Consider the following 23,962-nt stretch of genomic DNA (forward strand, 5'->3'; position numbering starts at 1 on the left):
ATCTAGAAGCCTCGGCTTCTTTTATTTTCCTTTTTGAGACAGGGTCTCCCTGTAGCCCCAGCTGTCCTGGATTCACCATGGAGACCAAGCTGGCTTCGAACTCATAGAGAACCACCTGCCTCTGCCTCCCGAGTGCTGGGATTAAAGGTGTGTGCCACCACGCCCGGCTTGTTTATTTTTTAATTTTGAGACATTGCATCCTCTGCCAGCTGTTAATCCATCACTTGGGTTGGGGGAGGGGGCGGTGTTGCGTTGCTGTTTGTAAGCTTTTTTATTATTTTTTTATTATAATTATTAAAGGCCTGACTTTCTCCTCTCATCACTGTGAGATTACAGATCTATTTGAATGAAATGTAACATTGAAAAGACTTGCTGGTTGCTTTCTGTGCAGATTCAGTATTGGGGTGGGGGTTGGGGATGGGAATAGGAAATGGAGGGGCTACTGAGGTCCTGTGAATGTTTCCATCATTGTTCTTTCCTCCAGAAGCCTGCAGAGAATGGAAGCATATTCTTCAGTGTCCTTCCCTGGCATGTCCATCTTACTGTCACTACATAGCAATTGAAGTTTTGTTTGGATCTGGTTATAAATTTTTCTGTGCAATAGGTGGATTTGAGGATTTAGCCGCCCTGGTACGTTGGTCATGTCCTGCTGGGAGTGTGCACACGAAGGCCCTCAGTGATGTGTTGTTAATTGCTTGAGAGATACCTGACTCTTCCCCTGGAAGCCAGAAAGCACAGGATGGAGGCCCTGCTCTGCTGTTGTCATTGGTTCTCTATAGATTTGGAAGCAAAGGAAGGAGCTTGGTTTCCATAAAAGACTCCAACTTCTCTGGTCCTGGTTCTCAGTCAGGCAGCTCTCCCACATTGCAGAGCTCCTTCTGAAAAGCATCAACCAGGATGAGGCAAATGGGCTGTGGTGCCCACAAGGCTTTCTCACATGTTTCTGAACATAATTCTGCAAGCAGCAGGGGACAGAGACAGCGGAGGGAGTCAGTGGAGGGAATGCCTTCCCTGATCCCAGCAGCTCAGTCAAACCCCAGTCAGGATGAGGCAACAGAGGTTCCAGGTATGCTGACTCAGCCACACACAGAAGCCTTTGTCTGTGCAGAGTTCTTATGGTCTTTTTCTAAAAGAGGTAAGAAGCTGAGGTGTGTACTTGGGGTCATTTTTAATGTTATGAACATATAACAAGAAGTACAAGGCCAGTAACCCTCAGGCATCTTCATCCCCCAAAATATCCCTAGAAGGCAATGAAGAAAGTAAATTGGGCTTGGTTCTGTAGCCAGTGAGACTGCTTAGACCACCAGTGGGTGCTCAGTGCACCTGCCCTTAAACATGGGCTATTTCACCCTTTTTAGGTCTTATCATGTTTACTTTTCTACAAGATAAACTCTTTGTATGATTTTGGGGGCAATGAGAGATGCAGTGATCTAATGCTGCCCTGCCAGCTGGTCACGGGATGGTGCCAGGCAGGTTCTGAGACAACCAGTGTACTCAGCTGATCGTAAAAAGCAGTCAGGGCACTCCAGCCACCCGGAGGGCTAGATTTCCCAGAAGCTGTCTAATCTTTGCCCAAAGACCATGCTTGGTGTTTAGGGCATTCCTTCCCATGAACCCTGATACTTCTGTTACCTCAGGGCCTTGGTACCTGGATACTGCCACAGAATTGGGATAGGGGAGGGGAGGGAGCTATTTTTAAATATAAAATAACTTCAAAGTTGGAATTTTTTAAACTCAGAAAAAGCAAAGCTATTCTGTACACCGTTTCACAATTTAATACATTTCTTACATTTTCCTGTGATTGGAAAACTAAACCATTGTGTGTCTTGTGTCCTAGTTGAGCTGCTGCTCAGCAGCTTCCTTTTGGAGGATGTGGAACAAATGTGTCTGTTGCCTTGCTGCCTGCTGGAGGGCCCTGGAGGACTGCTGGGACTGGGTTCTGTACACACTTGTTTGGCCTTCTCTGTAGCTGATGCTGTAAAACTCTATGGCTTTTTAAAAACAATTCATGTTTTTATTTAGTATTGGAAATCCAATACACTTTTTTAATCCAATCAAACTGTGGTGTGGTCAAAAAGTTCTTTTCCTTTTTCCTTAAAGCTACTTTGCAACTTTCTAGTCCCAGCCTCTAATAACCTCCCTGTTTCTCTCACTGCCATACAGGCAAGCAAGCGTTTTAAGAGCAACCTGGCGGGAGGTTGGAGGTAGGTGAGTCAGGAAGGTGTCTGACCATCCACCACCCCAAAGATGAGTCCTGTCCCTGTCCCTGTCCCAGTGTTGCTGCCCTACAGGGATGAACATCCTGAGGAATGGCAAGTGGCAACAAGCAGCAAAGCCATCCTGATGAGTAGTGTGAGTAGGCCATCCTGAGTAGGCTAGCTGCTGCTGCACGACTCACGGTGTTAACATGGGCTCATGCGGGGCTGTTCTTCTATCCAACCCACTGCTCCCAGATACCGTCAGGCAGGGGGGCTGCAGAGAGGCTGCATTCGCCCTGAAGATTGCTTCACAGTGTCCCAGGAATAGTGGAGATCTCAGCAACCACAGGCAGCATGCTATCTGTGAGCTTGCAGTAGAGCAAGGGCTGAATACAGAGCACAGTGTCCCTGTGCCCCTGTGGTCCATCTGCTCTGCTGCCAGCCTGTACTTTAGGAAACTTAGAGCCGGTCACTCCCATTAATGGTACCAGGTTGGCCTCGGGGTGAGGTCTGTGCTCCCAGAGCTCAACGCTTGTCTGGCCCATCTCTAGGTCCAGACAGCTAAGCGGCCACCAGATGCACCTGCTACTCCAGCCAGGGAAGGCTGAGAGTGTCTGCCTATGTGTGACATCTCCACTGGCATCTCTTTCCAGCCACATCACTCACCTGTATTGTCCCCTCTATGTCCCTAGATGGCGCTTTTGGCTCATTTTACAGTGACATCTGTTTGAGTCTCTGCAGGCCTGTACATTCAGTGCAGACAAGAATTTCGCACTGCTTTCTGGGGGCAGCTTCTGACAACAGCAGATGGCCTGTCTCTTTGATGAGTGAACAAATAGCCCTGAAGACTCAGTCTAGAGCCCATCCCTAGGGTTGTGGTACCAGGACCTTCCCTCTTCAGCAGCTGTGTCCTTTGGACCCCTGGAGTGAGCTTGAAAGATAACCTGTCTGCCTGACAGTCCTAAGAAATAATACTGCTGCCACAACTATTAACTTGGTGCTGAGAGCTAAGATGAGACTGCCCTTGAGATTGGATCGAAGATGAGCAACAGGGACAAGCCTCTGTGTAAAGAAGCCCTCAGCCAGCCACTCCTGGTTTCAGCATCCTTCCTGCCAGTAGGGAGCATTGTCAAGGAGAGACTGGAGAACATCAATTAAGTGGATGGCTCTGAGGGTGGTAGCAGTTCACAGACAAGCAGGGAGCCAGGAGGGGCCACCCCAACAAAAGGCCCCCAACAAGTGTCCTACTCTTAATCTTGGGTTTCCATCTCCCAAAGGGGAAGCACCAGGGTACTGGGGGGAAGAAGTGTGAGATAGTAATTGAAGGAAAATAGTCTAGTTTCATTTCTATTGCTGTGATACAACACTGACCAAAAGCAGCTTAGGAGAGGAAAGGGTTTATTGGGCCTACAAGTCTAGATCACAGTCTATCATTGAGAGATGTCAAGGCAGGCCTGCTCACTATTCCACAGAGTGTTACCTCCAAACAAGGAACTCACTGCACAACCAAAGGTACAGCAGGAACCATGAAGGATGCCCCCTTGCTAGCTGGCTGTCAGGCCAGCTTATACTCAACTGACTTTCTTATACAGTTCAGGACCACCTGCCTAGGAATGGTACTGCCCACAGTGGACTGGGCCCTCCTACATCAGTTAACAATCCAGACAATCCCCCACAGACATGCCCACAGGCCCATCTGATCTAGGAAGTTCCTCATTTGAGGCTCTCCTCTCAAATGACTAGGCTGTGTCAAGTTGACAATTAAAGGCAACCAGGACAGAAAATAGTACTTTTAAATTCTTCATGCTATTTAATGTTGGAATAAAATGCTGTTTAAATCTACTGTTACCGTTAAGCCTAGTGAAAGATGTTTAAGACATTATTTTACACAGCTTTCATTTGGGAAATGAAAAAGGACCTAGAGTCAAGCTCAGAAACATTTAGAGGGAGCATTCATTGCATTTCAGGGAAAGAATGATTTGGAACTCATGAAATAACGTGGGTGGGGTGGGCCTGGCAGTCTACTATCAAGATGAGAGGATGCAGCCATGGGGAAGGTGCTCCCAAAGGGAGATAGCTGGTCTTGAGGCATCCCAAAGAACTTTTTAAATCACATTATTTTTATTTTATGTGTATGAGTATTTGCCTGCATGTTTGTATGTGTCCCACATGTATGCCTGGTGCCTGCCAAGGCCAGAAGAGGATGTTGGATTCCCTATAGTAAGTTACCAGTGGTTGTGAGCCACCATTTGGGTGCTGAAAACTGAACCTGGATCCTCCGCAAGGGCAGCCAGTGTTGCTAACCACTGACCCATCTGTCCAGCCCCACCAAGGAACTTTCTAAAAGTCTGAGGCATTGTCTAATGCTATGTTCTTATATAAAATACACCCCTTTCAACTCCCCAGGTCTTATGTGACAGCTGCTAGGTGCACAAGGGACTTCCGAACCAAGCTAACCTCTGGCCAAAGAGAAGATGAGTAACAGCACAGAGCTTGGCGTGGCGTGGGTGACCCATCATTGGAATGGGCTCACTGGAAGCAAGAGCTTAGAGTCTGAAGCCAAACCTAAGAATCCACAGAAATCCAGTCTATAGAGGCTCAGGACCTTTTATAGTCAACATATGTGGGCTCCTCCAGCAAGCTCCTCCAGATTTTAAGAGACAGCAGTGCCAGAGTTGTTCCAACACACACTCTTGGTCCTGGAGCAAGCCCCTGCCACTTGGTTGCTAGATGCCTGCCCCCCTTGAATATCTCTATCCTCTCCCAGAGGGGAATACTGGAGCCACTCTGGGCTCTGCCCTCAATGCCTGCAGCACTCTACCTCTCAAGTGTCCCTCCACACCCTACACCCCCCCCCATGTCACTGCCTTTGTTAAGCAATCTTCTACTCAACCTCAGTCTCACTAGCAGTTTGACAGTGACCCTCCTTGCAACTGGCCGGGTGCCTTTTCTAACTTTCCTCCCCTCTCCCCTCTCCCCTCTCCCCTCTCCCCTCTCCCCTCTCCCCTCTCCCCTCTCCCCTCTCCCCTCTCCCCTCTCCCCTCTCCCCTCTCCCCTCTCCCCTCTCCCCTCTCCCCTCTCCCCTCTCCCCTCTCCCCTCTCCCCTCTCCCCTCTCCCCTCTCCCCTCTCCCCTCTCCCCTCTCCCCTCTCCCCTCTCCCCTCTCCCCTCTCCCCTCTCCCCTCTCCCCTCTCCCCTCTCCCCTCTCCCCTCTCCCCTCTCCCCTCTCCCCTCTCCCCTCTCCCCTCTCCCCTCTCCCCTCTCCCCTCTCCCCTCTCCCCTCTCCCCTCTCCCCTCTCCCCTCTCCCCTCTCCCCTCTCCCCTCTCCCCTCTCCCCTCTCCCCTCTCCCCTCTCCCCTCTCCCCTCCCTTCTCTTCCCCTCCCCTCTCCTCCCCTCTCCCCTTGTCCCCCTCCTCCCCTGTCCTCTCATCTCCCCTCTCTCTCCTCTCCCCTGCTCTTCCTTCTCCCCCCCCCCATAGATCTGTGTCTATCTTTAAAGATCCAGCCTAACCATCCAATCCCTTGATCATTCATTTTTAGATCTATGTCTCCTCCAGTGCACAGTGACCTCCTTAAGGAGGGGAACCAAGTGTTTGGGTTCTCCACCTCAGCGCCTAATGCACTGTAGGTCTTTACTAAATGAGCATCCCTTGTGAGAAAGGTAAGACCTGAAGCCAGAGAGCTGATGCACCATGGCCCAGTGCTGAGAGAATTTGACAAAGCCAGAACTCTTCTTGGGAGGCAGGAGATACTTAAGAAAGCTTTGCCAAGGAAATATGCCTAAGCTACGCCTAGCTTGTAATGGGGGTGTCTAGTATACAGTGGAGAAGGAGGCGCTGCAGAGCCAGGCAGCAGCGGACTTCACGTGGTTGTCAGGAAGCCTGCTGTTCGTCGCCATCCCGACATGCCTGTGCACAGACTGCTGTCATTGGGATAAGTGGTAGGGCCCTAGCAGGCTGTCGAAGAGGCTGGGGCAGGGGCACAGGTCTGTCTGGACCCAGTTGAGCTGGGTGTAGAAATTCTGCTACCATACCACTGAGTTACAAGAATGAGGTAGAAGCCGGGCGTGGTGGTGCATGCCTGTAATCCCAGCACTCGGGAGGCAGAGGCGGGCGGATCTCTGTGAGTTCAAGGCCACCCTGGTCTACAAAGTAAGTTCCAGGCCAGCTGGGGCTACAGGGAGACCCTGTCTCAAAAAGACAAAAAAAAAAAAAAAAAAAGAGGGAGGTTCCTTTCATAAACTCCAAAATAGGTCTCTGGAGGGAGAAATGGCTCAGTGAGTAACACGCTTGCTGTGTAAGCATGAGGACCAGAATTCAAATCCCAGAACTGATGTAAAGCACTGTAATTCCAGTGCTCCTATGGCAAGATGGGAAGTGGGGCCAGAATTCCTCAAAGCTCACAGCTGTAAACAACAGAGATTGTGCCTCAAACAAGGTAGAAGGTGAGGACTGACACCCAAAGCTGTCCTCTGACCTCCACAGTTGCATCTGTGTTCCGATAGAGAGGGAGAGGTCTTGCTGAGAATTCTGAGTAGCTTATGGCTTTCTGGAAGAGGAAAGAAGAGCCAGGGTCTATTCTTGAAGGCAAAATGATAAAGCAGGCTCCCATAAACAAAGCTGCCTGGGTGAGTTCCTGGTAGAAGAAACTGCTTATGAACATTGTATACTAACAGAAAGAGAGCTGGCTGCAACTGAAGCCAAAGAGAACGTGGAGTGGGCAGGTGATATGTGAGAAGGAATATTTTGGGCCAGTCAGGGTTTTCCTCACGCAAAACTCTAGGAATCATTCACTATTTCTAGTATGCCTGAGGGCCTGTGGTGGGCTGTGCACTGAGGATGCAGCATAAGTAAGATAGTCTGCTGCTGAGGTGTTTCCAACTTGAGCAAGGCACAGACTTTAACAGACAAAAATAGCCAACCAGCATGGAAAATGCTGAGGCCTGAACAGTGATCTGGCAAAGGAAAGTGTTTCCAGCCCTGACCAGAGTCTTGGGAGTGGTGAAGCAGGTTAACACATCATGGTGGCAAATCCACTCAAGAAAGGAAAAGTTTGAATGAAGTTAAAATCTCATTAAACTGTTTGAATGAGATTTTAAAAGGAAAACAAATTCAGATAACCAGATAAATAATAGGAATGCTTTTAAATATTTTCTCCAAAGACAGTAAGAGAGAGCTCTAATCAAAGAGATAATTAAACCAAATGTACAAGAGTCAAATGCTGTAAATTTCCCTCAGTATTGCTTTTGCTGTATTCCATGTTTGGTAGGATGTGTGTGTGTGTCAGACCCCAAGAGAATGTGTATTTGTCTCAACCTGTGATTTCTTTGGCCCATTGGTTAGTTTCATGTGTGTTGTTTAATTTTTGTACTTGTGAATTTAAAATTTTTCTTTATGCTCTTGATTCCTAGTTTCATTCTGTCGTGACCATGAAATATAAACCTTATATGATTTCAGCATTTTTAAATCTATTAAGACCTGTGGTCTAGCATGTGGTCTGTCTTGGAAAATGTTCCATATGCATTTGGGAGTTATATTGTTGCATGTTGTATTCCAGAGATGCCTGTTACGTATAGTTCATTTACGTTGTTCAAATCTTCTATGTTCTTTTTTGAGACAGTCTCATGTAGTCCAGGCTGGCCTCACATTCTCTGTATAACTAAGGCTGGCCTTAAATTCCTGATCTTCCTGCCTCTACCTCCCAGGTGTTAGGATATACAGGTGTGCACCACCATGTCTGGCTTCAAATCTTCTATTTTCTTGCTAATCTTCAGTTTATCTGTTCTATTCATTATTGAAAGTAAATTACTGAAATCTGCAATTGAATTATCTACTTCTCCCTTTGTCTGATTTTACTTTATGAATTTGGGGGATATGTATTTTTTAAAGTGTTATATTTTCTTAGTTGACTATTTTCTTGTCACAAAATGTTCTTTGTCTTAGGCAGTAATTTCTGTCTTAAAGTCTACTTTCATATTAGAATAGCACTCTAGTTCTTTTTTGGCCAATGTTTACCTGATATATTTTTTCAAGATTCTTTTACTTTCAACCCAGTTGTATATTTGAATATAAAATGCATCTCTTAGGAGCTGGAGAGATGGCTTGGGTTAAGAGCACTGGTTGCTCTTGAAGAGGACCCAGCTTCAGTTCCTAGCACCCACATGGCTGCTAACAACCATCCATAACTCCAGTAATAGGGGATCCAACCCCCTCTTCTGACCTCTGTCAGGCCACAGGTACACTTAAATACATGCAGGCAATATACTTTTACACATCAAATAAAATAAAATACAAAAAAGAAAATATATCTCTTGTAGACAGTATATAGTTGAATCACGAAGTTTTTAAAATACATTCCACCAATCTTTTAATCTGAGTGTTTAATCCATTTACATTTAATACAATTACTGATAAGGTAGAAGCTACATCTGGCACTTTCCTGTTTGGTTTCTCTGTGCTCCATGTTTTTTGTTGTTCCTTTTCACTCTGCTGCTGTCTTCTTTTGTGTTCTATTGGTATTTTCTAATGTGCTATTTTCATTCTCTGGCCAGAAAGTATAAATCAGAAAATAATAATTTGATAAGTTGGACATTATAAATTAAAATGTCTAATCTTTGACAGACATGATTTAAAAAATGGAAAGATAAGCCACAAACTAGTAAAATATTTGCCAAACATCTATCTTGATTTGTATCTTGACTCTTTCACTTATAATTCAATAAGGAAATGGAAGACTCAATAGAAACAACTGTCTAAAGATTTGAATTGTGACTTTACAAAAGAACATATATGAATAGGAAATAAATAAGTGAAAAGATGCCCAGCATCTTTAGACATTACAGAAATGCAAATTGAAATTGGTATTAACATTTTACACCTCTACAATGGTGAAACTGTAGCCTAATGATTACAAGTATAAGGTCATGAAGTGACTAGTACTCCCGTACAATTGCTGATACAAATGCAGAACAGCCCTCCCACTTTGGAAAGTAACCTGGTGGTTTCCTACAAAATGAAACATACCCTTACCATATGACTCAGAGCCATTTCTAGAGACTATGATCAATGAAAATATATACTCATCTTGAAAATCACTAGGAGAGTAGATTTTAAGTGATCTCATCACAAAAAAAAGATATATGACGTAACACATATTAGTACAATTTAGCTATTTCACTAAATGCATATTTCAAAGTAAATACACGTGATTTGTGTTTGTCATTTTAAGTGTTTTAAAAATCTACATTCACTTGACAGTTTGAAAATAAACATCCATAGAAGCTTTATTCTTTTGGGGGGGTTCTTTTTGAGACAGGGTCTCCCTGTAGCCCGAGCTGGCCTGGAACTCACTATGTAGACCAGGCTGGCCTTGAACTCACAGAGATCCGCTTGCCTCTGCTTCCCGAGTGCTGGGATTAAAGGCACGAGCCACCACGCCCAGCTAGAAGCTTCGTTCTCAATAGACAAAAATGGAAACAGCCTAATTGTTCATCAGTGGGTGAATGAATAAACAAGTGTGACAAAGTCATACAAAGGAATATAGCACAGTGACGGACAGAGCTCAGAAACATTAGGCTAAATCAGATAAACCAGACACAGACCAAACACTGAGTCTACTTGCATGAAATTCTAGAAACAGCAAAACTTTAGTGACCAGATAACAGACTGCTAGGCATCGAGGAGGAGGAAGTGGACTGCAATGGACATGAGGGAATTTGGAGGAATCATGAAAATGTTCTATATCCTGTTAAGGTGGTTGTAAGACTGTATATTTGTCAAACCTCATTGAACTAAACAATATTGGTGAATTTTGCTACATATGAATTATACCACAATAAGAAACATAGATAAAATTAGCAATAACCACAAAAACATAAGAAGCTAGGAATAAAGTAATAAAATGTTGAAACCTTGATGAAGAAAGTCATGAAACTGTTGAAAGAATTGGCCAAGATCATTAATGCCTGGTGTGCTGGTTAGTTTGAACTGCCACTGGACACAGCCTAGAATCACTTGGGAAGACTCTTAAAGAGGCATTTTCTAGATCAGGTGGTCCTTAGACATGTCTATGGCAGATTGTCTTGGTTTTGGGTTGATACAGAAAGACCACTGTGGTCAGCACTGTTCAGGGATCCTGAACAGTAAGAGAGAAGAACGCTGGCTGAGGGCAAGCAAGCGAGGGTCCATGCATTATTCTCTCTTTGCCCTTGACTATGGATGTGATGCTTTAAGTTCCTGCCTTGATTCCCCATAAAAATGGACTGTGACCTGGAATTGTAAGCTAAATAAACCCTTTCTTTCCCAAGTTGCATTTCGTCAGTGTGTTTTATCACCACAACAGAAATGAAACCAAGACACCAGGCAAAATTCCAGGTGTATATCCCCAATACACAGCCTCCTTTGTGCGTATGTTGTGGCTCTGTGGCAGTGGACTATGAAGTGATTTGTCTGCTAGAGAGAAATGGATCCAATTCCATCATTTCTATCACTGGCCCATTCTCCTCCCACAAGGATCTTGGGAACCAGGACTTCTAGTTGATAACAGTAAGAAAAGTGGCTACCTGACCCACCTAGAACTTCACCTGAGCCAGCACAAGCCTTTTGATGGTGAATCCTTGAAATCTGGTGCTTTTCCTGTTGAGTCTGTGCATAGCAACTACCCTGACTAATAAAAAAGATGTTAAAGAGAACCTAAATGTAGGGGGAAGTGTATCCTGCAGGAACGCAGGTGTTCTTCATTGTGTCTGTCCATTATAATTTCAGTCTGGATTCATCACACATCTCAGCCATCTGATTCTAAAATGGCCATCATTCCTAAAGCAGAGGGTGAGGCTGATCTACTAGGTAGCGATGTATTGTGTAAAGTTGGAGTCATAGGAGTGAACTCTGACAAATTAGACAATGGTGCAGAACAGAGCACCTGAGCACAGGCCCAGGTGGGATACACAGACACACAGAAGAAGACGCTTACCAGAAGTTAGGGTCCCTTCAATGAGTCACACGCCAATAATTAGTTGTCCAAATGGGCCAGAAAGAAATTATATCTTCATAGCACATCAAGAGCAAGCTCAGGGGCCAGTGGTAACATACCTCACCCAGTACCAGAAAAAGTATTAGCTGTGCAAGCCTGATGACCTGAGTTTCATCCCCAGATCCCGCTGTGGAAGGAGAGACTTCTGAAAGTTGTCTTCTGACTTCCACATGTGCACAGTGACACACACACACACTTTCAGCCACACACAATAATAATAAACATTTTTAAAGATCATGGTCAGATAGTCTAAGGACTTAAATATAAAATGCAAGAATTTACACTTATTAAATTTTTAATTATGAGTATTAATGTGTGCCTTGTGTGGTTTGTATATGTGAGCAGAGGCACTGGATTCCCTGGAGCTGGTGCTACAGGTGGTTGTGAGCTGCCATATGGGTGCTGAGAACTGAAGTTAGGTCCTCTGCAAGAGCAGTACACGCTCTTAACTGCTGAGCCATCTCTCCAGCCTAAGATTTTACATTTTTATAAATGTGTACCATAAAATAATGTAGTATCAGAGTATAAGAAGGCACTAAGGATGTTTCTAGAATTTGAAATATATATATATATATCTCCAAATGAACTGTATTTTAGTATGTAAAACATCTGTTCATCAAAATACATGCACACATACAGAGACAGAGGGAGGGAAGAGAGAGGGAGGGAATATGAACAGTACACAGGAAGAAAATATCTACAACACATGTTAAGATTTATTTTGTTTTCTTAACAGATGTATGTAAAATTCTACAAATCAACAAAAAGACAAATGACGTTAAAAAACTGAGCAGAACACGTGAATTCATATTTCTCAGAAGTAGAAACATAAATGGTAAATATATGAACAAAGATTCGACTTTATTGGTAATTAGGGATTTGCTCACTAAAACACAATTAGATAGCTCTAGATTGGGAAAAATAGGAAAGCCTGCCGACTCCAGTTATTGATAAGAATGTGGGGCAAAAATAACTCATTCCCTGCAGGTGGGAGTGCAAATTGTTTGAACAACTTAAAACAAGTTGGCATTATCTTGTAAAAAGAAGATTAATTTGCCTGATGACTCAGTTATTCCACTCCAGATACAGAGCCTAGAGACTCACTTCACCATAGACAGGAACTCCTGTAGCAGCTGTGTTTGTAATAGCAAAAACCACCACCCATTTCCAGACTGGAGTGCTATACAAGAGTGAAAAAGGAGCTCTGCATTAACAGGAATTCAAAATTATAATATCAAGTGTAAAAATAAGTATATGCAGCATGGTACCATTTGTGTAATATTTTAAAACTACAGAAATGTTCAGTGGAGTGCAAAGATGCAGAGTTTGTCCTCTAGTACAGATAATAAAAAGATACTCATTGTCGTTGTTGTTACAGGTTCTTACATAGTCCAGGCTGGCCTACAACTGGTTTTATAGCCAAGGCTGGTCTTGACATCCTGATCCTCTTGCCTCCACCTCCTGAGTACTAGGATTACAGGCATGTGCCACCATACCCGGTTTATACAGTGCTAGGGATGGAACCCAGGGCTTTATGCATGCTAGGTAAGTACTCTTATCAACTAAGCTACATCCCCAGCCCATGATATATATGCATCACTGTAAAGAAATTTAAAATAATAACAAAGCTAACAAACACACCAATTTTTATCACAGCAATTCTGAGCAATATTATTGACAAAAATCCTCCTCACTACCAAACAGGTACTGCTAATTCCATCTGCTCCTTGGTCTTCTTATGCAACCGAATACACTATACAGAGAACTTTGCTTCTGTAGTAAGAGGGAGAGATAACATTAAATCTCGGTTTTCCTTGGAGAAAGAGGTACACACTGAGGAACAGAAGAGATACCTTTAAAGACATTCTTTATGTTCTATTTTTATTTTTTTTAAATATTATTTTTATGCCTGGTGTTGTGGCACACGCCTTTAATCCCAGCACTTGGGAGGCAGAGGCAGGCGGATCTCTGTGAGTTCAAGACCAGCCTGGTCTACATAGTGAGTTCCAGGCCAGCTGGGGCTACAGGGAGACCCTGTCTCAAAAAGACAAAAAAAAATTATTATTTTTATTTTATGTGTATGACTGTATTGCCTGCATGTAGTTAAGTGCACCTGTGTCATGGAATGCCCGCAAGGACAGAAGAGGCCATCGGATCCCCTGGAACTGGAGTTATGGACAGTTGTTAGCTGCCATGTGGGTGCTGGGATTCGAACCCGGGTCTTCTGCAAGAACAACAACCAGTGTTCTTAACTGCTGAGCCATCTCTCCAGGACCTATGTTCTGTTTTTAAACTAGGCATGTTCTGTTTCTTTTTTTAAAAAAGCACTTAATATTTTTATTTTATGTGTATTAATGTATTGCCTACATGTAAGTGCACCTGTGTTGTGCAAAGCCCAAGGAGGCCAGAAAAGGGTGTTGGATGTCCTGGAACTGGAGTTAGGTTGGTCGTTAGCCACCATGTAGTGCTGGGAATCAAACCCAGGTCCTCTACAAGAGCAGCCAGTGCTTTTAACTGCTGAGCCATCTCTCCAGCCCCATGTTCTGTTTCTTAAACTAGGTAAATGGCTATTTATCTTTAGTCTTAGTTATGGAATGTTATCTTCTGCCTATCTGAAATATTCCACCTTCAAGAAAAAATGAATTGAAGAAGCAGTCAATCAGCGGCAGGGGTTAGCAGGGCAGGCTCTGTGCTGAACCAGGAGCTTCCTGCAATCGAGGATGGAAGGTCTCTAGTCTGTCAGAAGAGGCTGGGAGCTCAGGGGATGGGCGTCCTGGATTGAGATGGACTCTGGGAAGCTTTTGCTTGCAGGGGAGGAAGCCCTGGGCATAGGTGAGATTGCCCAAGGTGTCTGCAGTGATGGGATGGGGCCAAGAACAGAGCTCCAGGAGCACCAACCTTCTAGAAGACAGACAAGCCCTTACAGGCTGATGCTAGGCCAAGAGAGGAGAGCCATGACCTCAGAGCTAGGGAGAACCTGGCCAGTGAGGTCCAACACTGGGGAGATCAGCAAGACCAGACACAGACATCAGCCCTGGAAACTCCCATGTGGACTTGGAGGACTGCCTCCGAACTCTTCCAAGGGAAAGGCAGAAGCACATTGCCAAGGAGGAAGAAATGACTCCCAGGCCAGGAAGTGGAGACCATTCAGGAAGCTGGGCTCCAAAGAGTGAGAGGTAGCGGCTAGTGTGAGAGACTAGCATTTGGGGAGGGACTCTACCAAGTCTTTTCACAGGTTCCACTGAGCCAGGCCTGATACAGGCCTGTAATCTCAGCTACTCAAGAGGAAGCTGAGGAAACAGAAGCAGGAGGCTCACCAGGCCTGACAGGGCTACAGAGTGAGTTCAAAGCTAGCCTAAATAACTTAGTAAAAGCCTGAGCATTTGGCTCAATGGTCTAGCACTTGCCTACATGTGCAAGGCCCTGAGTTTGATCCCCAGCAGAGTGTACATGTGCGCACACACACACACACACACACACGCACGCACGCACGCATGCACGCACGCAAGCATGCACGCACACACATGCGTGCACAACTGAAATTCCAAAATTCCAAGTCTGGTTTGATCCCACTAAGGCACAAAGGGAGCCTCAGGCCTTCCCACTATCTGGTAGCCAGCCAGGTGCTGAAGCTTGGGGAGTTGGGCAGGATAGCATCTCCAGGTGGGGGAGGATCATTTTGCCAGTGACTATTTAGAATTGCTGGTCCATGGTGAGGAGGGAAAACAAACCAACAGTCATTCTCATTGCAGCTTTTTAATTCTATAAAGACAACCACTTCATACATTGTCTGCACCCAGGACAATGGCTTCTCCCACTCTGTCTCTGCTGAGCTCCTAGTGCCCAGGGATAAGCTCTGACTGAGTCTCCAGGGCCTGAGTGTGTCCGGCAGCTCTGTCCACTGGCTGATATGTAGGGGTAAGTTCCTGCTGGTTCTGAGCCCCTGACCTGTGGCTCCCTGTCACTGAAGATCATTCTGATCTTGGTGGCAGGATGAAATGTGATATCAAGCAAACACCTAGCACTTAGCACTTACTGATTCTGTGAAGTCTAGGAACAGAAAAGATAGTGACTAGTATTCCACCAGTTTGATCAGACCTGCCTCTCATCCCTCAGCATGCTATTTTACCCCACCCCACCTGCAAAGGTTTCCCCCAACCCAGAGGCCAATGCAGTCCAGCCCAGACTGCCCCATAGTGGCTGACTCGGGCCCTACCTATGCTATGGCCCTGGGGTCCCCAGAGGAAGCGCTGCCACCTGGCCACAGGGGGCAGTTGTCATGGGGATGCTGGGTCTGCTGAGCTGACTACTTAGCAACAGGACTCCCAGGCTTGTCACCACGGAAACAGCCTGGGCAAGCAGTGATGGGGAACTGACTGGCTGGGTTCCCTGCTCTTTTCTGAGGACTTTCCCCTCCCAGGCAGGCAGACTGGTAGTCCCCAAGCTGCCAGGAATCTGAAGATGCTGCTCTCCCAACTCGACACCTGCCCAAGTAAGCAAGGTCCTAGGGCCTGCAGGTTGCTTCTGCAGGTGACCGAGAGGGGCAGGGTGTGAGGCAGCAGCTCACCAGTTGGGAGTCAGTACCATGCCTCCTCACAGCTCCTGGGCTGAGCCCAGTGTCTATACTCTACCTGTTGCCCTGCTATGGTCTCCTTGTATCCCCAGCCACCCTTCCTCTTCTGAGGGCCCATGTGTTTGCTACTCAGTATTTAGCAGGTTGGAGTTTGTGTACCCAGGTACTAACTTCCTCCTCCAGAGAGCACAAGGATTCTGGAGTCTTGGTAGAGTCAGAAAGGAAGATCTGAGTCACGTCCCACCCCCCACCTCCTCCACTTCCCCCTTCCCTAGTGACACTCTCACTCTCCTCAAGGACCACTACAGGTCATATACAGCTGCATACCCGTGCTTAGTCAGGACTCACACTCCCAAGCACAGCTCTGCACACAGCTCACCTCCATACTCCTTGGGGGTGAAGGCTCGAACACTTGTCCTCCCAAGAGACATTGTCCCACCACCCTCCACAGCAGGGCTCAGGAGACTCCAGGCCTCCCTGTGAACCTCACCCCACTCCCATCTCTGGCCCCAGAAGGAGGCAGCATTTGCTAGAATTTTTTTTTATTTAAATAAAATATACAAGACGGTGCATTTAACCGTTTTCTGTTTTAAAAGTGGAAGATTTGAAAATTGCTTGTGGAGGTCGTGGGGTAGAAGTGCCCACTGACTAGACCTGGCCTCTCCATAGTCACTCAGGAGTTGGCTGGTAGGTCAGAGCATTTATAAAATGTGTCAGTAAAGAGGGTGGCTAGGTCAGGCCTGATGGCAGGGGACTCCTCTCTCCTTTTACCCCCAGATTCTCCATGTCCTCTCCTTCCAGGACAGACTGCAGGTTTTGATGGAGTCCTGCTGGCTCCCTGAGCCGCCGTCCTGGGTGTGTGTGTGTGTGTGCAGAACTCAGTTTGAGGCTGTGTGAACCCTTCCAGGTCTGAGGACTGTCTGGGTCTGGAGCAACCTCTCCAGTCCTGGTGCAGACAGACTACGGTTTCTACTGTTTTCATATGGTCCCTGGGCCTTTGCCCTTCTCTCCTGGATTATTGCTTCCAGCCTCCTGGTGGCCATCCGGAGGAGTCCCCTGCCTCACATCCCAGGACAGCTTGGGTCAAACCCAATTATGCCACTGCTGGCCGGGTGTTCGGGCACTGTGGACATGATTAAACTAGCCCACCTCACTATATAGGCGATAAAGGTCTACCTGCCCAGCCCTTTAAGCAGTGGGGCTCTGCAGAGCCTCAGGAGGCAATGCAGCTGCTTTTGAGTCTGTGGCCTGCTTCTGGCTGTTGCCTTCAGAGTCAAACTCACCCATCAACTTAGCCTGTCCAAAGTCCTCTGGTCCCCAGCCTATACAACTACCACCATAGTGAGGCTCCACATCACCACAGTAACCATAGCGAGGTTCCACATCACCACAGTAACCATAGCGAGGTTCCACATCACCACAGTAACCATAGCGAGGTTCCACATCACCACAGTAACCATAGCGAGGCTCTACATCACCACAGTAACCATAGCGAGGCTCCACATCACCACAGTAACCTACCACCACACACTCCATCCCTCTTCCTTCCTTTCCTTGCTCTCTCCAACTCTTCCCATTATCTCAAGGCATGGTTCAAGCCTACCATTGGCCACACTCCTTCCTCAGGCCCTGAAGGAGGCCCAGCCACCTCCTGAGTCCTGAGATTTTAAGTCTTGGAGCCCTCAGCCAAAGTTCCCTGGGTTCTTGCCATAGTTCACTGGGGCAATGGGCTGGGTATATGAGGAGGGGGGCAGAAGAAATGTGATTTATTGAGCACCTACTATGCTGTGTGCCAGGCACTGGGCTGGGCATTTTCTGTCTTTTTCTTATCTGATCCTCACTGGTCTTGTGAGGCAATTCCATAATTATTCTCATTTTACAAATGAGGGAACAAAGAAGTCAGATAACTTGCCCAAGGCCACACAGCTAAGTGTCAGGGCTGGGATTTGAACTGACTGAAGCCTGATTGCCACCAAGCTCCCATCTCTTCCCTCTGCACTTTGCCTGAGGACCAACAAACAAGGGCTCCTTGAAACCCCATTTTCTGAGGAGAGAAGCCCAGGTGTTGGCCTTAGGCAGGTGTAGATCTGCAGTTCAGATCGGCCCCAGCTTTGCCACCCCTTGCTTACTGTGATTCTGGAAAAGCCACCCAGAACTCAGTTTCCTCACCTGCAAAATGGGAAGCATCAGTATCTACCTCACAGTCTGTGAATGTGTGTAACCAGTGCTTGGCACAGAACAGACTCAATAAATGGAAGCTCCTCTGGCCTCCCATAGTCCAGCTAGGAAAACCAAGGGCCACAAAGGTAACAGGTGTGCTTGAGGCCCTGGGAAGTGAGAGGCTCGGCCTGAAGTCCTTCCCCTTCCGTGGGATTAGAGGTTGGGTTAGGACTGGATTGGAGCCCAGCGACAGAGAAAGGCTCTGCTGCAAGGTTCTGGGGGTCCCCTTCCCTGAGGACTGAGGAGAGAACCTCCCCCAGAGCCTGCAGTGCCCAGCCTGCGGGCCACAGCGGATTGCTGGATGTAAGGAGACCTGGGTGTCCTTGCAACATGGAGTTAAACTAGACTGCACACACATGTGTGCACATGGGATCTGCTATCTACACAGCTCTACAGAGCGCTACATGGATATACATATACACATCTTACATACATATACATATTCATATACATATCTTGCTACGTTTACAGTAGAAAAAAAATGCAAGGCCCTTAGGGGCCAATTTGTCCCAAGGATTCAGGCTCCAGAGGCTCCCAAGGGAATACATTGGTGAGCAGCTCCTTCCAGGAGAACAAGGCAGCCCCAGGCAGAGAGGGCTGCAAGTTCCCAGCCAAGGGACTGACAGTATACAATAATAAGAACCCCACACAGGGGTTACCCCACCCCTGCCCTGCCCCCCAGAGACTCTGCCCTTCCTTCCTCTGGCTTTTGCTTTGGGGCCTTGCCTGCCCCTTCCCGCCCTCCCTCCCTCCCTCCCTCCCTCCCTCAATCCCTCTAGTGCTGAATATTAAAATAGTCTATAAAAGCAAGTGACCAAAAATCTATAGCTCTAAGAATACCTGGTTATTTTCTGCTTTTTGTTTTTTTGTTTTTTGTTTTTTTTCTGGGGTGTGTGTGGCTTTTTTTTTTTTTTAATGATAAGTATTGTTATTGGTATATCTCCTAATCACAGTTAAACCTGAAAGAAGAAAGAAGAGAGAAAAAGAGGGAGGGAGAGCCCAGCTCATAGATTAGAAGGCAGTTTTGAGCGCACTGGCTCAGATCTGGCCCCAGGTTCCCTCTGGGGTGCAGCAGTCAGTGGGGGCCCTCCAGAAGAGGCGGCTCTTGCGCCAAACAAAGAGAGCGGGGGTGGCAAAGAACCTGAGGATGTCTTCCGAGGCAAAGTGACATGCTGGCCGGGGCTGGCACCATGTGGCCTCCCGGGGGGCCCAAGGCCCCCACTGCTCCCGCTGCCGCCCCCAGCTCTGGGGAAGAGAGGGAAGGCGGCCACCGACTCCCCCGAGGAGTGAGGGGAGGCTCTGCGGAGAGTCTGTGCCCCGTCCTGGGGGAGGGCCGGCTGGGAGGCCGAAATAAGCTTCAGGTCCTGCGTGAGCCGGCCGGGAGTGAGGGGTGGTGTGCCCCGGCGCTGCGGGACCTGCGGAGCCGGAGGGCTGGATGCAGGTGGCAGGAGCAAGGAACCGTGGGAGCCAGAAGCCCGGGGTGGGGCACTTGGGAAAGTTCTTGGGGGCCCTGGGCTGTGGCCTGGGGGGCTGAGGCCTCCTCGGGGGGTAACGGCTACAGGAGAGGCCCCCCCAGACGCCCCTGCCACGAAGGTCGGCCGCTCAGGTCGCGGGGGTGTCTCTGGTGTACTTGGTGGACCAGCGGCCAGACCCGGGGACAACTCTCCAGGAGGCTGGCCCAGCTGCCCAGGGCTGGACGATGGTGACCTGGAGGAAGGTGGGGGCGGCAGGAAGTGCTCCAGGAGTCCCAGGCCTCCTCGGGCCCCTGGCAGAGGGGGGGGCGGCTGGGCAGCCTGTGGGGAGCGGGTGCCTGGCTGCAGCGGGGTGAGCAGAGGGGAGTCGGACGACGACAGGGAGCCGCCCAGCGCTTTGTGGAAGTGGCCGAACCCAGCGGTGGTGGCGGCAGCTGAGGCGGTGGGGGGCGTGGGGGCCGGCGGGGAGCCGCAGGCCCCTGGTGGAGGGGAGGAACCGGAGGACGGCAGGAGGGGGCTGAGTCCCGCAGGCGCGGAGAACCCAGCCAGCTGTTGGATGTGGAAGGAGGACGAAGACGGCGTGTCCATTTGCGACGGGCTGCTGGCGGGCGAGGCTGAGCCCAGCGCGGAGGGGATCAGGGACTGCAGCCTCCGCGGGTGCCTCGGCGTCTGCCCCGCCCCGAAGTTGCCCAGCCCAGGTCCCGGGGGCGGCCTGAAGATGGCAGCGGGCAGGCGAGGGTGGTGTGTGAGGGCGATGGCCACGGACGTGGTGGCGGCAGCGGCCTGCAGCGGTGCCTGGATCAGCGGGGTCCAGATGACCGGCGTGGGGGTCGGGGTGGCCGAGGCGGCGGCCTGGACGCGGTGCGCGCAGTGGGCCATCTCACGGTCGTGCTGCACGATCTGCTGGATGATCTCGTTCTCCTGGTAGTTGAAGACGCCGGAGTTGAGGTCGTGCTGCACCTTGTGGAGGAGGATGGAGTTCTTCTTGCCTGGGCCATAGAACAAGAGCCTGCACTCAGGCCAGGGCGCCGAAAGTCTGCGCATGCCTGTTTCGCGCCTGGCCCTAGCACCTTCGCGCCCGCCCTCCCTCCTTCGCGCCCCGCCCCTCACCTATGCGGTCCAGGCGGTCCAGCGCAACAGTCTCGAAGGCCCGGCGCATCATGGGATACTCCTCCAGCACCTCGTTAAAGTTGTCCACGCTCAGCGAGTAGAGGCGGCAGTAGGTGTCAGCCCTCACACTGGCTGTGCGGCGGCCTCGAGTCAACAGGCAGATCTCTGTGGGGACATCAGGATTCAGGGTAGGGCAGGCAGTCTGTCCAGACCACCCCAAGGCTGCCTGACCCTGACCTTGGTACTGCTTGGTATGGAAGCCTCCTAGCTTGCAGACTTCAGCCATATCGGGTGCTACCTCTACCCTCACCAAATGGTTGTCACACTGTTTCCCATCTCTGGGGCCCATCCCCCCACACACAATGGAGGGAATGCCTGTGTCCACTCCAAGTTTCTGTGCTGAAACCCTCATCCAAGGTGACCTGGTATTTAGAGGTGAGAGGTGATTAATGCCCTTATAGAAGAGGCAAGAGAAGGGCCAAGTCAGGTGGCTCAGGGCTGATGGTGCTTGGGGTCAAGTCTGATGTCCTGAATCCCATCCCCAGGACCTACAAGGGGAAAGGAAAGAACTGATTCCCATACGTTGTCCTCCGGTCTCCACATGTGTACCATGATGTGCACACACACACACAAACGCAATACAAGAGGCCAGAGAGACTGCACGCGCATATACACTCTCTGGATCATGTGAGACTCAGAAAGAAGGCAGCAGTCTCCCACTAAGGAGAGAACCCTCAGTGGAACCGGTCATGCTGACAAGACACCTGGTCTGTGACTCCCAGCCTTCAGAGCTAAACTGTGAGAAATCAGTTTCTATGGTTTATAAGTCACCAGTCTCATGGTACCTTGTTCTATAGCAGACCCCAGACTGACACCCCTATATTGGACTCACAGACACCCACTTCCAAGGTGTAGCCGTGAAGAGCCCTTTCAATGCCTCTGACCTTCAGGGTGTCTCTTTGGCCTAGTCCCTGGTCATTGTCCCCTGCTCTTCTGGAACCCCCTGCCCATCTCACCTCCAAAATAGGAGCCATCAGCCAGCTTGGTCTCCTTGTTGCCCTTAGTGAGCACACTGACCACACCATGCTGGATGAAGTACATTTTTTTGCCAATGGTGCCTTCGCGGATGATGTAATCCCCAGGTTGGAAGACCTCAAAACGCAGTTTGGTCAGCATGGACGTCACAAAGTTGGGGTCCGCATTGGCAAACAGTGGCATGGAGGCCACAAGCTTTCGACAGTTAAAGTTGATAATCTCCTGCTCCATGGATGGCACAGGTTGGGACACAAAAAGGAAGGTCAGGAAACTGTCTGCCAGAACCACTGGCACCACTCCCTGCCCAGGCTGCCTGTAGCTCACCTCCCTAAGCGGCTCGCTCAGCTCGCCCAGGATGCTCTCCTCATCAAACATCTTGCCCTGGTAGCGGTGCTCATAGTAGTCATGAATGCGCTGCCGGGTGTCCGGTGGGAGCTTATGGAAGGACATATACTGTTCCACCTGCTTATACTGAGGTTGAGAGAGAGAGACAACGGTCACCTCTAGGCACCCCGGGTTAGTGACCAGAGCCAGACTCCAACCCTAGGGCCAACTTTGGCTCAATATAATGATGTGATCACATTGTGCCCGAAATAATGACCCTGATTCCCAGCTTCTGGAAGTGGATGGAAGTGAGGGGAGGGGAGTGTTTGCTCCTCACTGTGCTTGATACTATCAAGATGGACAAAGACAACAAGGACTGTCCGCAGCCCAGCTACAGGATGCAAATGACCAGGAGGATGATCAAGTTTCCGCTGCTTATCTGGCATTTCCACATTATTCTGAGGTCACTGACTCTGGGAGAAGAGTAGCTGGCTCCTACCAGGAGTGATAAATGGGCCCCAGTGAACAGGACGAGGCTGCAGTGGTCAGGACTAGAAGTGGAAGTGAGTACACCTATCCCTCTGCAAATGTGGCCGCACCTAAGTCCCTGAGCAACTCTAGTTCAGAGGAAGCACAGGGAAGATTAGGACTAGGTGCAAGGGCCTTAAGAACCCAAGTCCTCAGGGCTCAAAGTAAATAGAAAATTATCCTGCCCATCCTGCAGTGAAAGGTGGACGTTGCTCCAACTGACCCTAGACTTGGAGTGGAGTGTGGAGTTTTCAAGAGCAAGAGGTACTAAGTCAGTAGTCACACAGATTTTTAGCCCACCCAGGTAGTCAGGGAAGTCTGGAAACCCCACAGATGGTCAGAGATGGAAGAGCCTGCTCTCAAACTAATGATCCACACAGATGACAACAGGTAGCCAAAGTCAGCCTCAAGACCTTGAAGCCAACCTACCCTAGGTATGCTCTAAGATGCGCAAAGCCTCCTGGCTGGCTAGCCAGACACAGAAACATTTGGAGCTATGCGTTAGAAAGTCCCCCTCAACAAACAGATCGGGAACACCAGGCAAGAATAAAAAGGCTGTTGAAGTCCGGGGGAGAGATGGTGGTGGGGACCAGGAAGGTAAGAAATTTAAGAGGGATTCATAGGTAAATGACGAAGACTCAAAGAGCTAGTAACCCAAGGATAAAATAAGGAAAAGTCTAGAAGTCTCAAGCAGATCATACACAAACCCTGATGCCTGTTCTAAATGTAATCCCTGTTCCACACGGCAGACCCTGCTCACAGGCTGGGCCCTAATGCTGGCCTCAGACTGATCCTCATCTGCACCTGGGTTAAACCCTGTCCTTTATGGCCTGACTCCTACCCTATCTGCTCTCTCACCTGCTAACTCCTAACCCAGAATCCTTTGCTCTCTACCACCTTCCTCCACACCATTGTGCATGTACCCCATGACCACTGGCCTAGTGTTCTCTCCAACCTTCTCCTTCCTCTGCCTCCTAAAAGCAAGCTCGCCTATCCTCTCCTGGCCCTGCAGGTTCCCTTGAGTATTTCTCTTGGTATCACAAAACCTGGGCTTCCATACCTCAATGACTGTCATCTGCCAGTCCCCCTTCCAGGGGATAGCAGCTGGAGCAAGCAGTCAGCTAGTGACTCAATGAATCCTGAGCCCTACTGTGCTGAACACTAGAAACAACAGAGATGGATCCTGTCTTTGTGGAGCTATAGCCTGGACAGGGGACACAGACCATCAATACATAGCTACCTGTGATTAACTGGTTACAAAGTGTGGTAAAAGAGAAGTAAGGGGAGCCAGGGTCTCATGTGATAGACAGGATACAAGAAAAGAAAGGGCTGGATCATGTCCCTTAAGTGCAGGGTAAGAAAACACGTCTAGGAGCTTATCTACATCTAAGAAATGATGGGAAATCTCTGGAGAGATTTACAGAAAGGAGTGATATGATCTTATAGATATGCCAAATGTATGTCTGAACGTAT

General features: G+C 48.6%; 1 protein-coding gene across 1 annotated transcript in view; it reads right to left on the minus strand.

The window, feature by feature from the left end:
- Positions 1-18,806: 18,806 nt before the first annotated feature.
- The window catches only part of Hcn4 (hyperpolarization activated cyclic nucleotide gated potassium channel 4), a 40,164-nt gene continuing 35,008 nt past the window's right edge, over positions 18,807-23,962 (minus strand). Inside the window, exons 5-8 of the mRNA XM_008836452.1 lie at positions 21,962-22,108; positions 21,619-21,859; positions 20,603-20,767; positions 18,807-20,481 (exon numbers count right to left, since the gene is read on the minus strand). Of these exons, the coding sequence (XP_008834674.1) occupies positions 19,025-20,481; positions 20,603-20,767; positions 21,619-21,859; positions 21,962-22,108 (2,010 nt within the window). The 3' untranslated portion in view covers positions 18,807-19,024. The remainder of the gene's footprint in view (positions 20,482-20,602; positions 20,768-21,618; positions 21,860-21,961; positions 22,109-23,962) is intronic.

Source organism: Nannospalax galili, unplaced genomic scaffold (assembly GCF_000622305.1).
Source record: "Nannospalax galili isolate Female #2095 unplaced genomic scaffold, S.galili_v1.0 scaffold54, whole genome shotgun sequence".
In the NCBI taxonomy this organism is placed as follows: Eukaryota; Metazoa; Chordata; class Mammalia; order Rodentia; family Spalacidae; genus Nannospalax; species Nannospalax galili.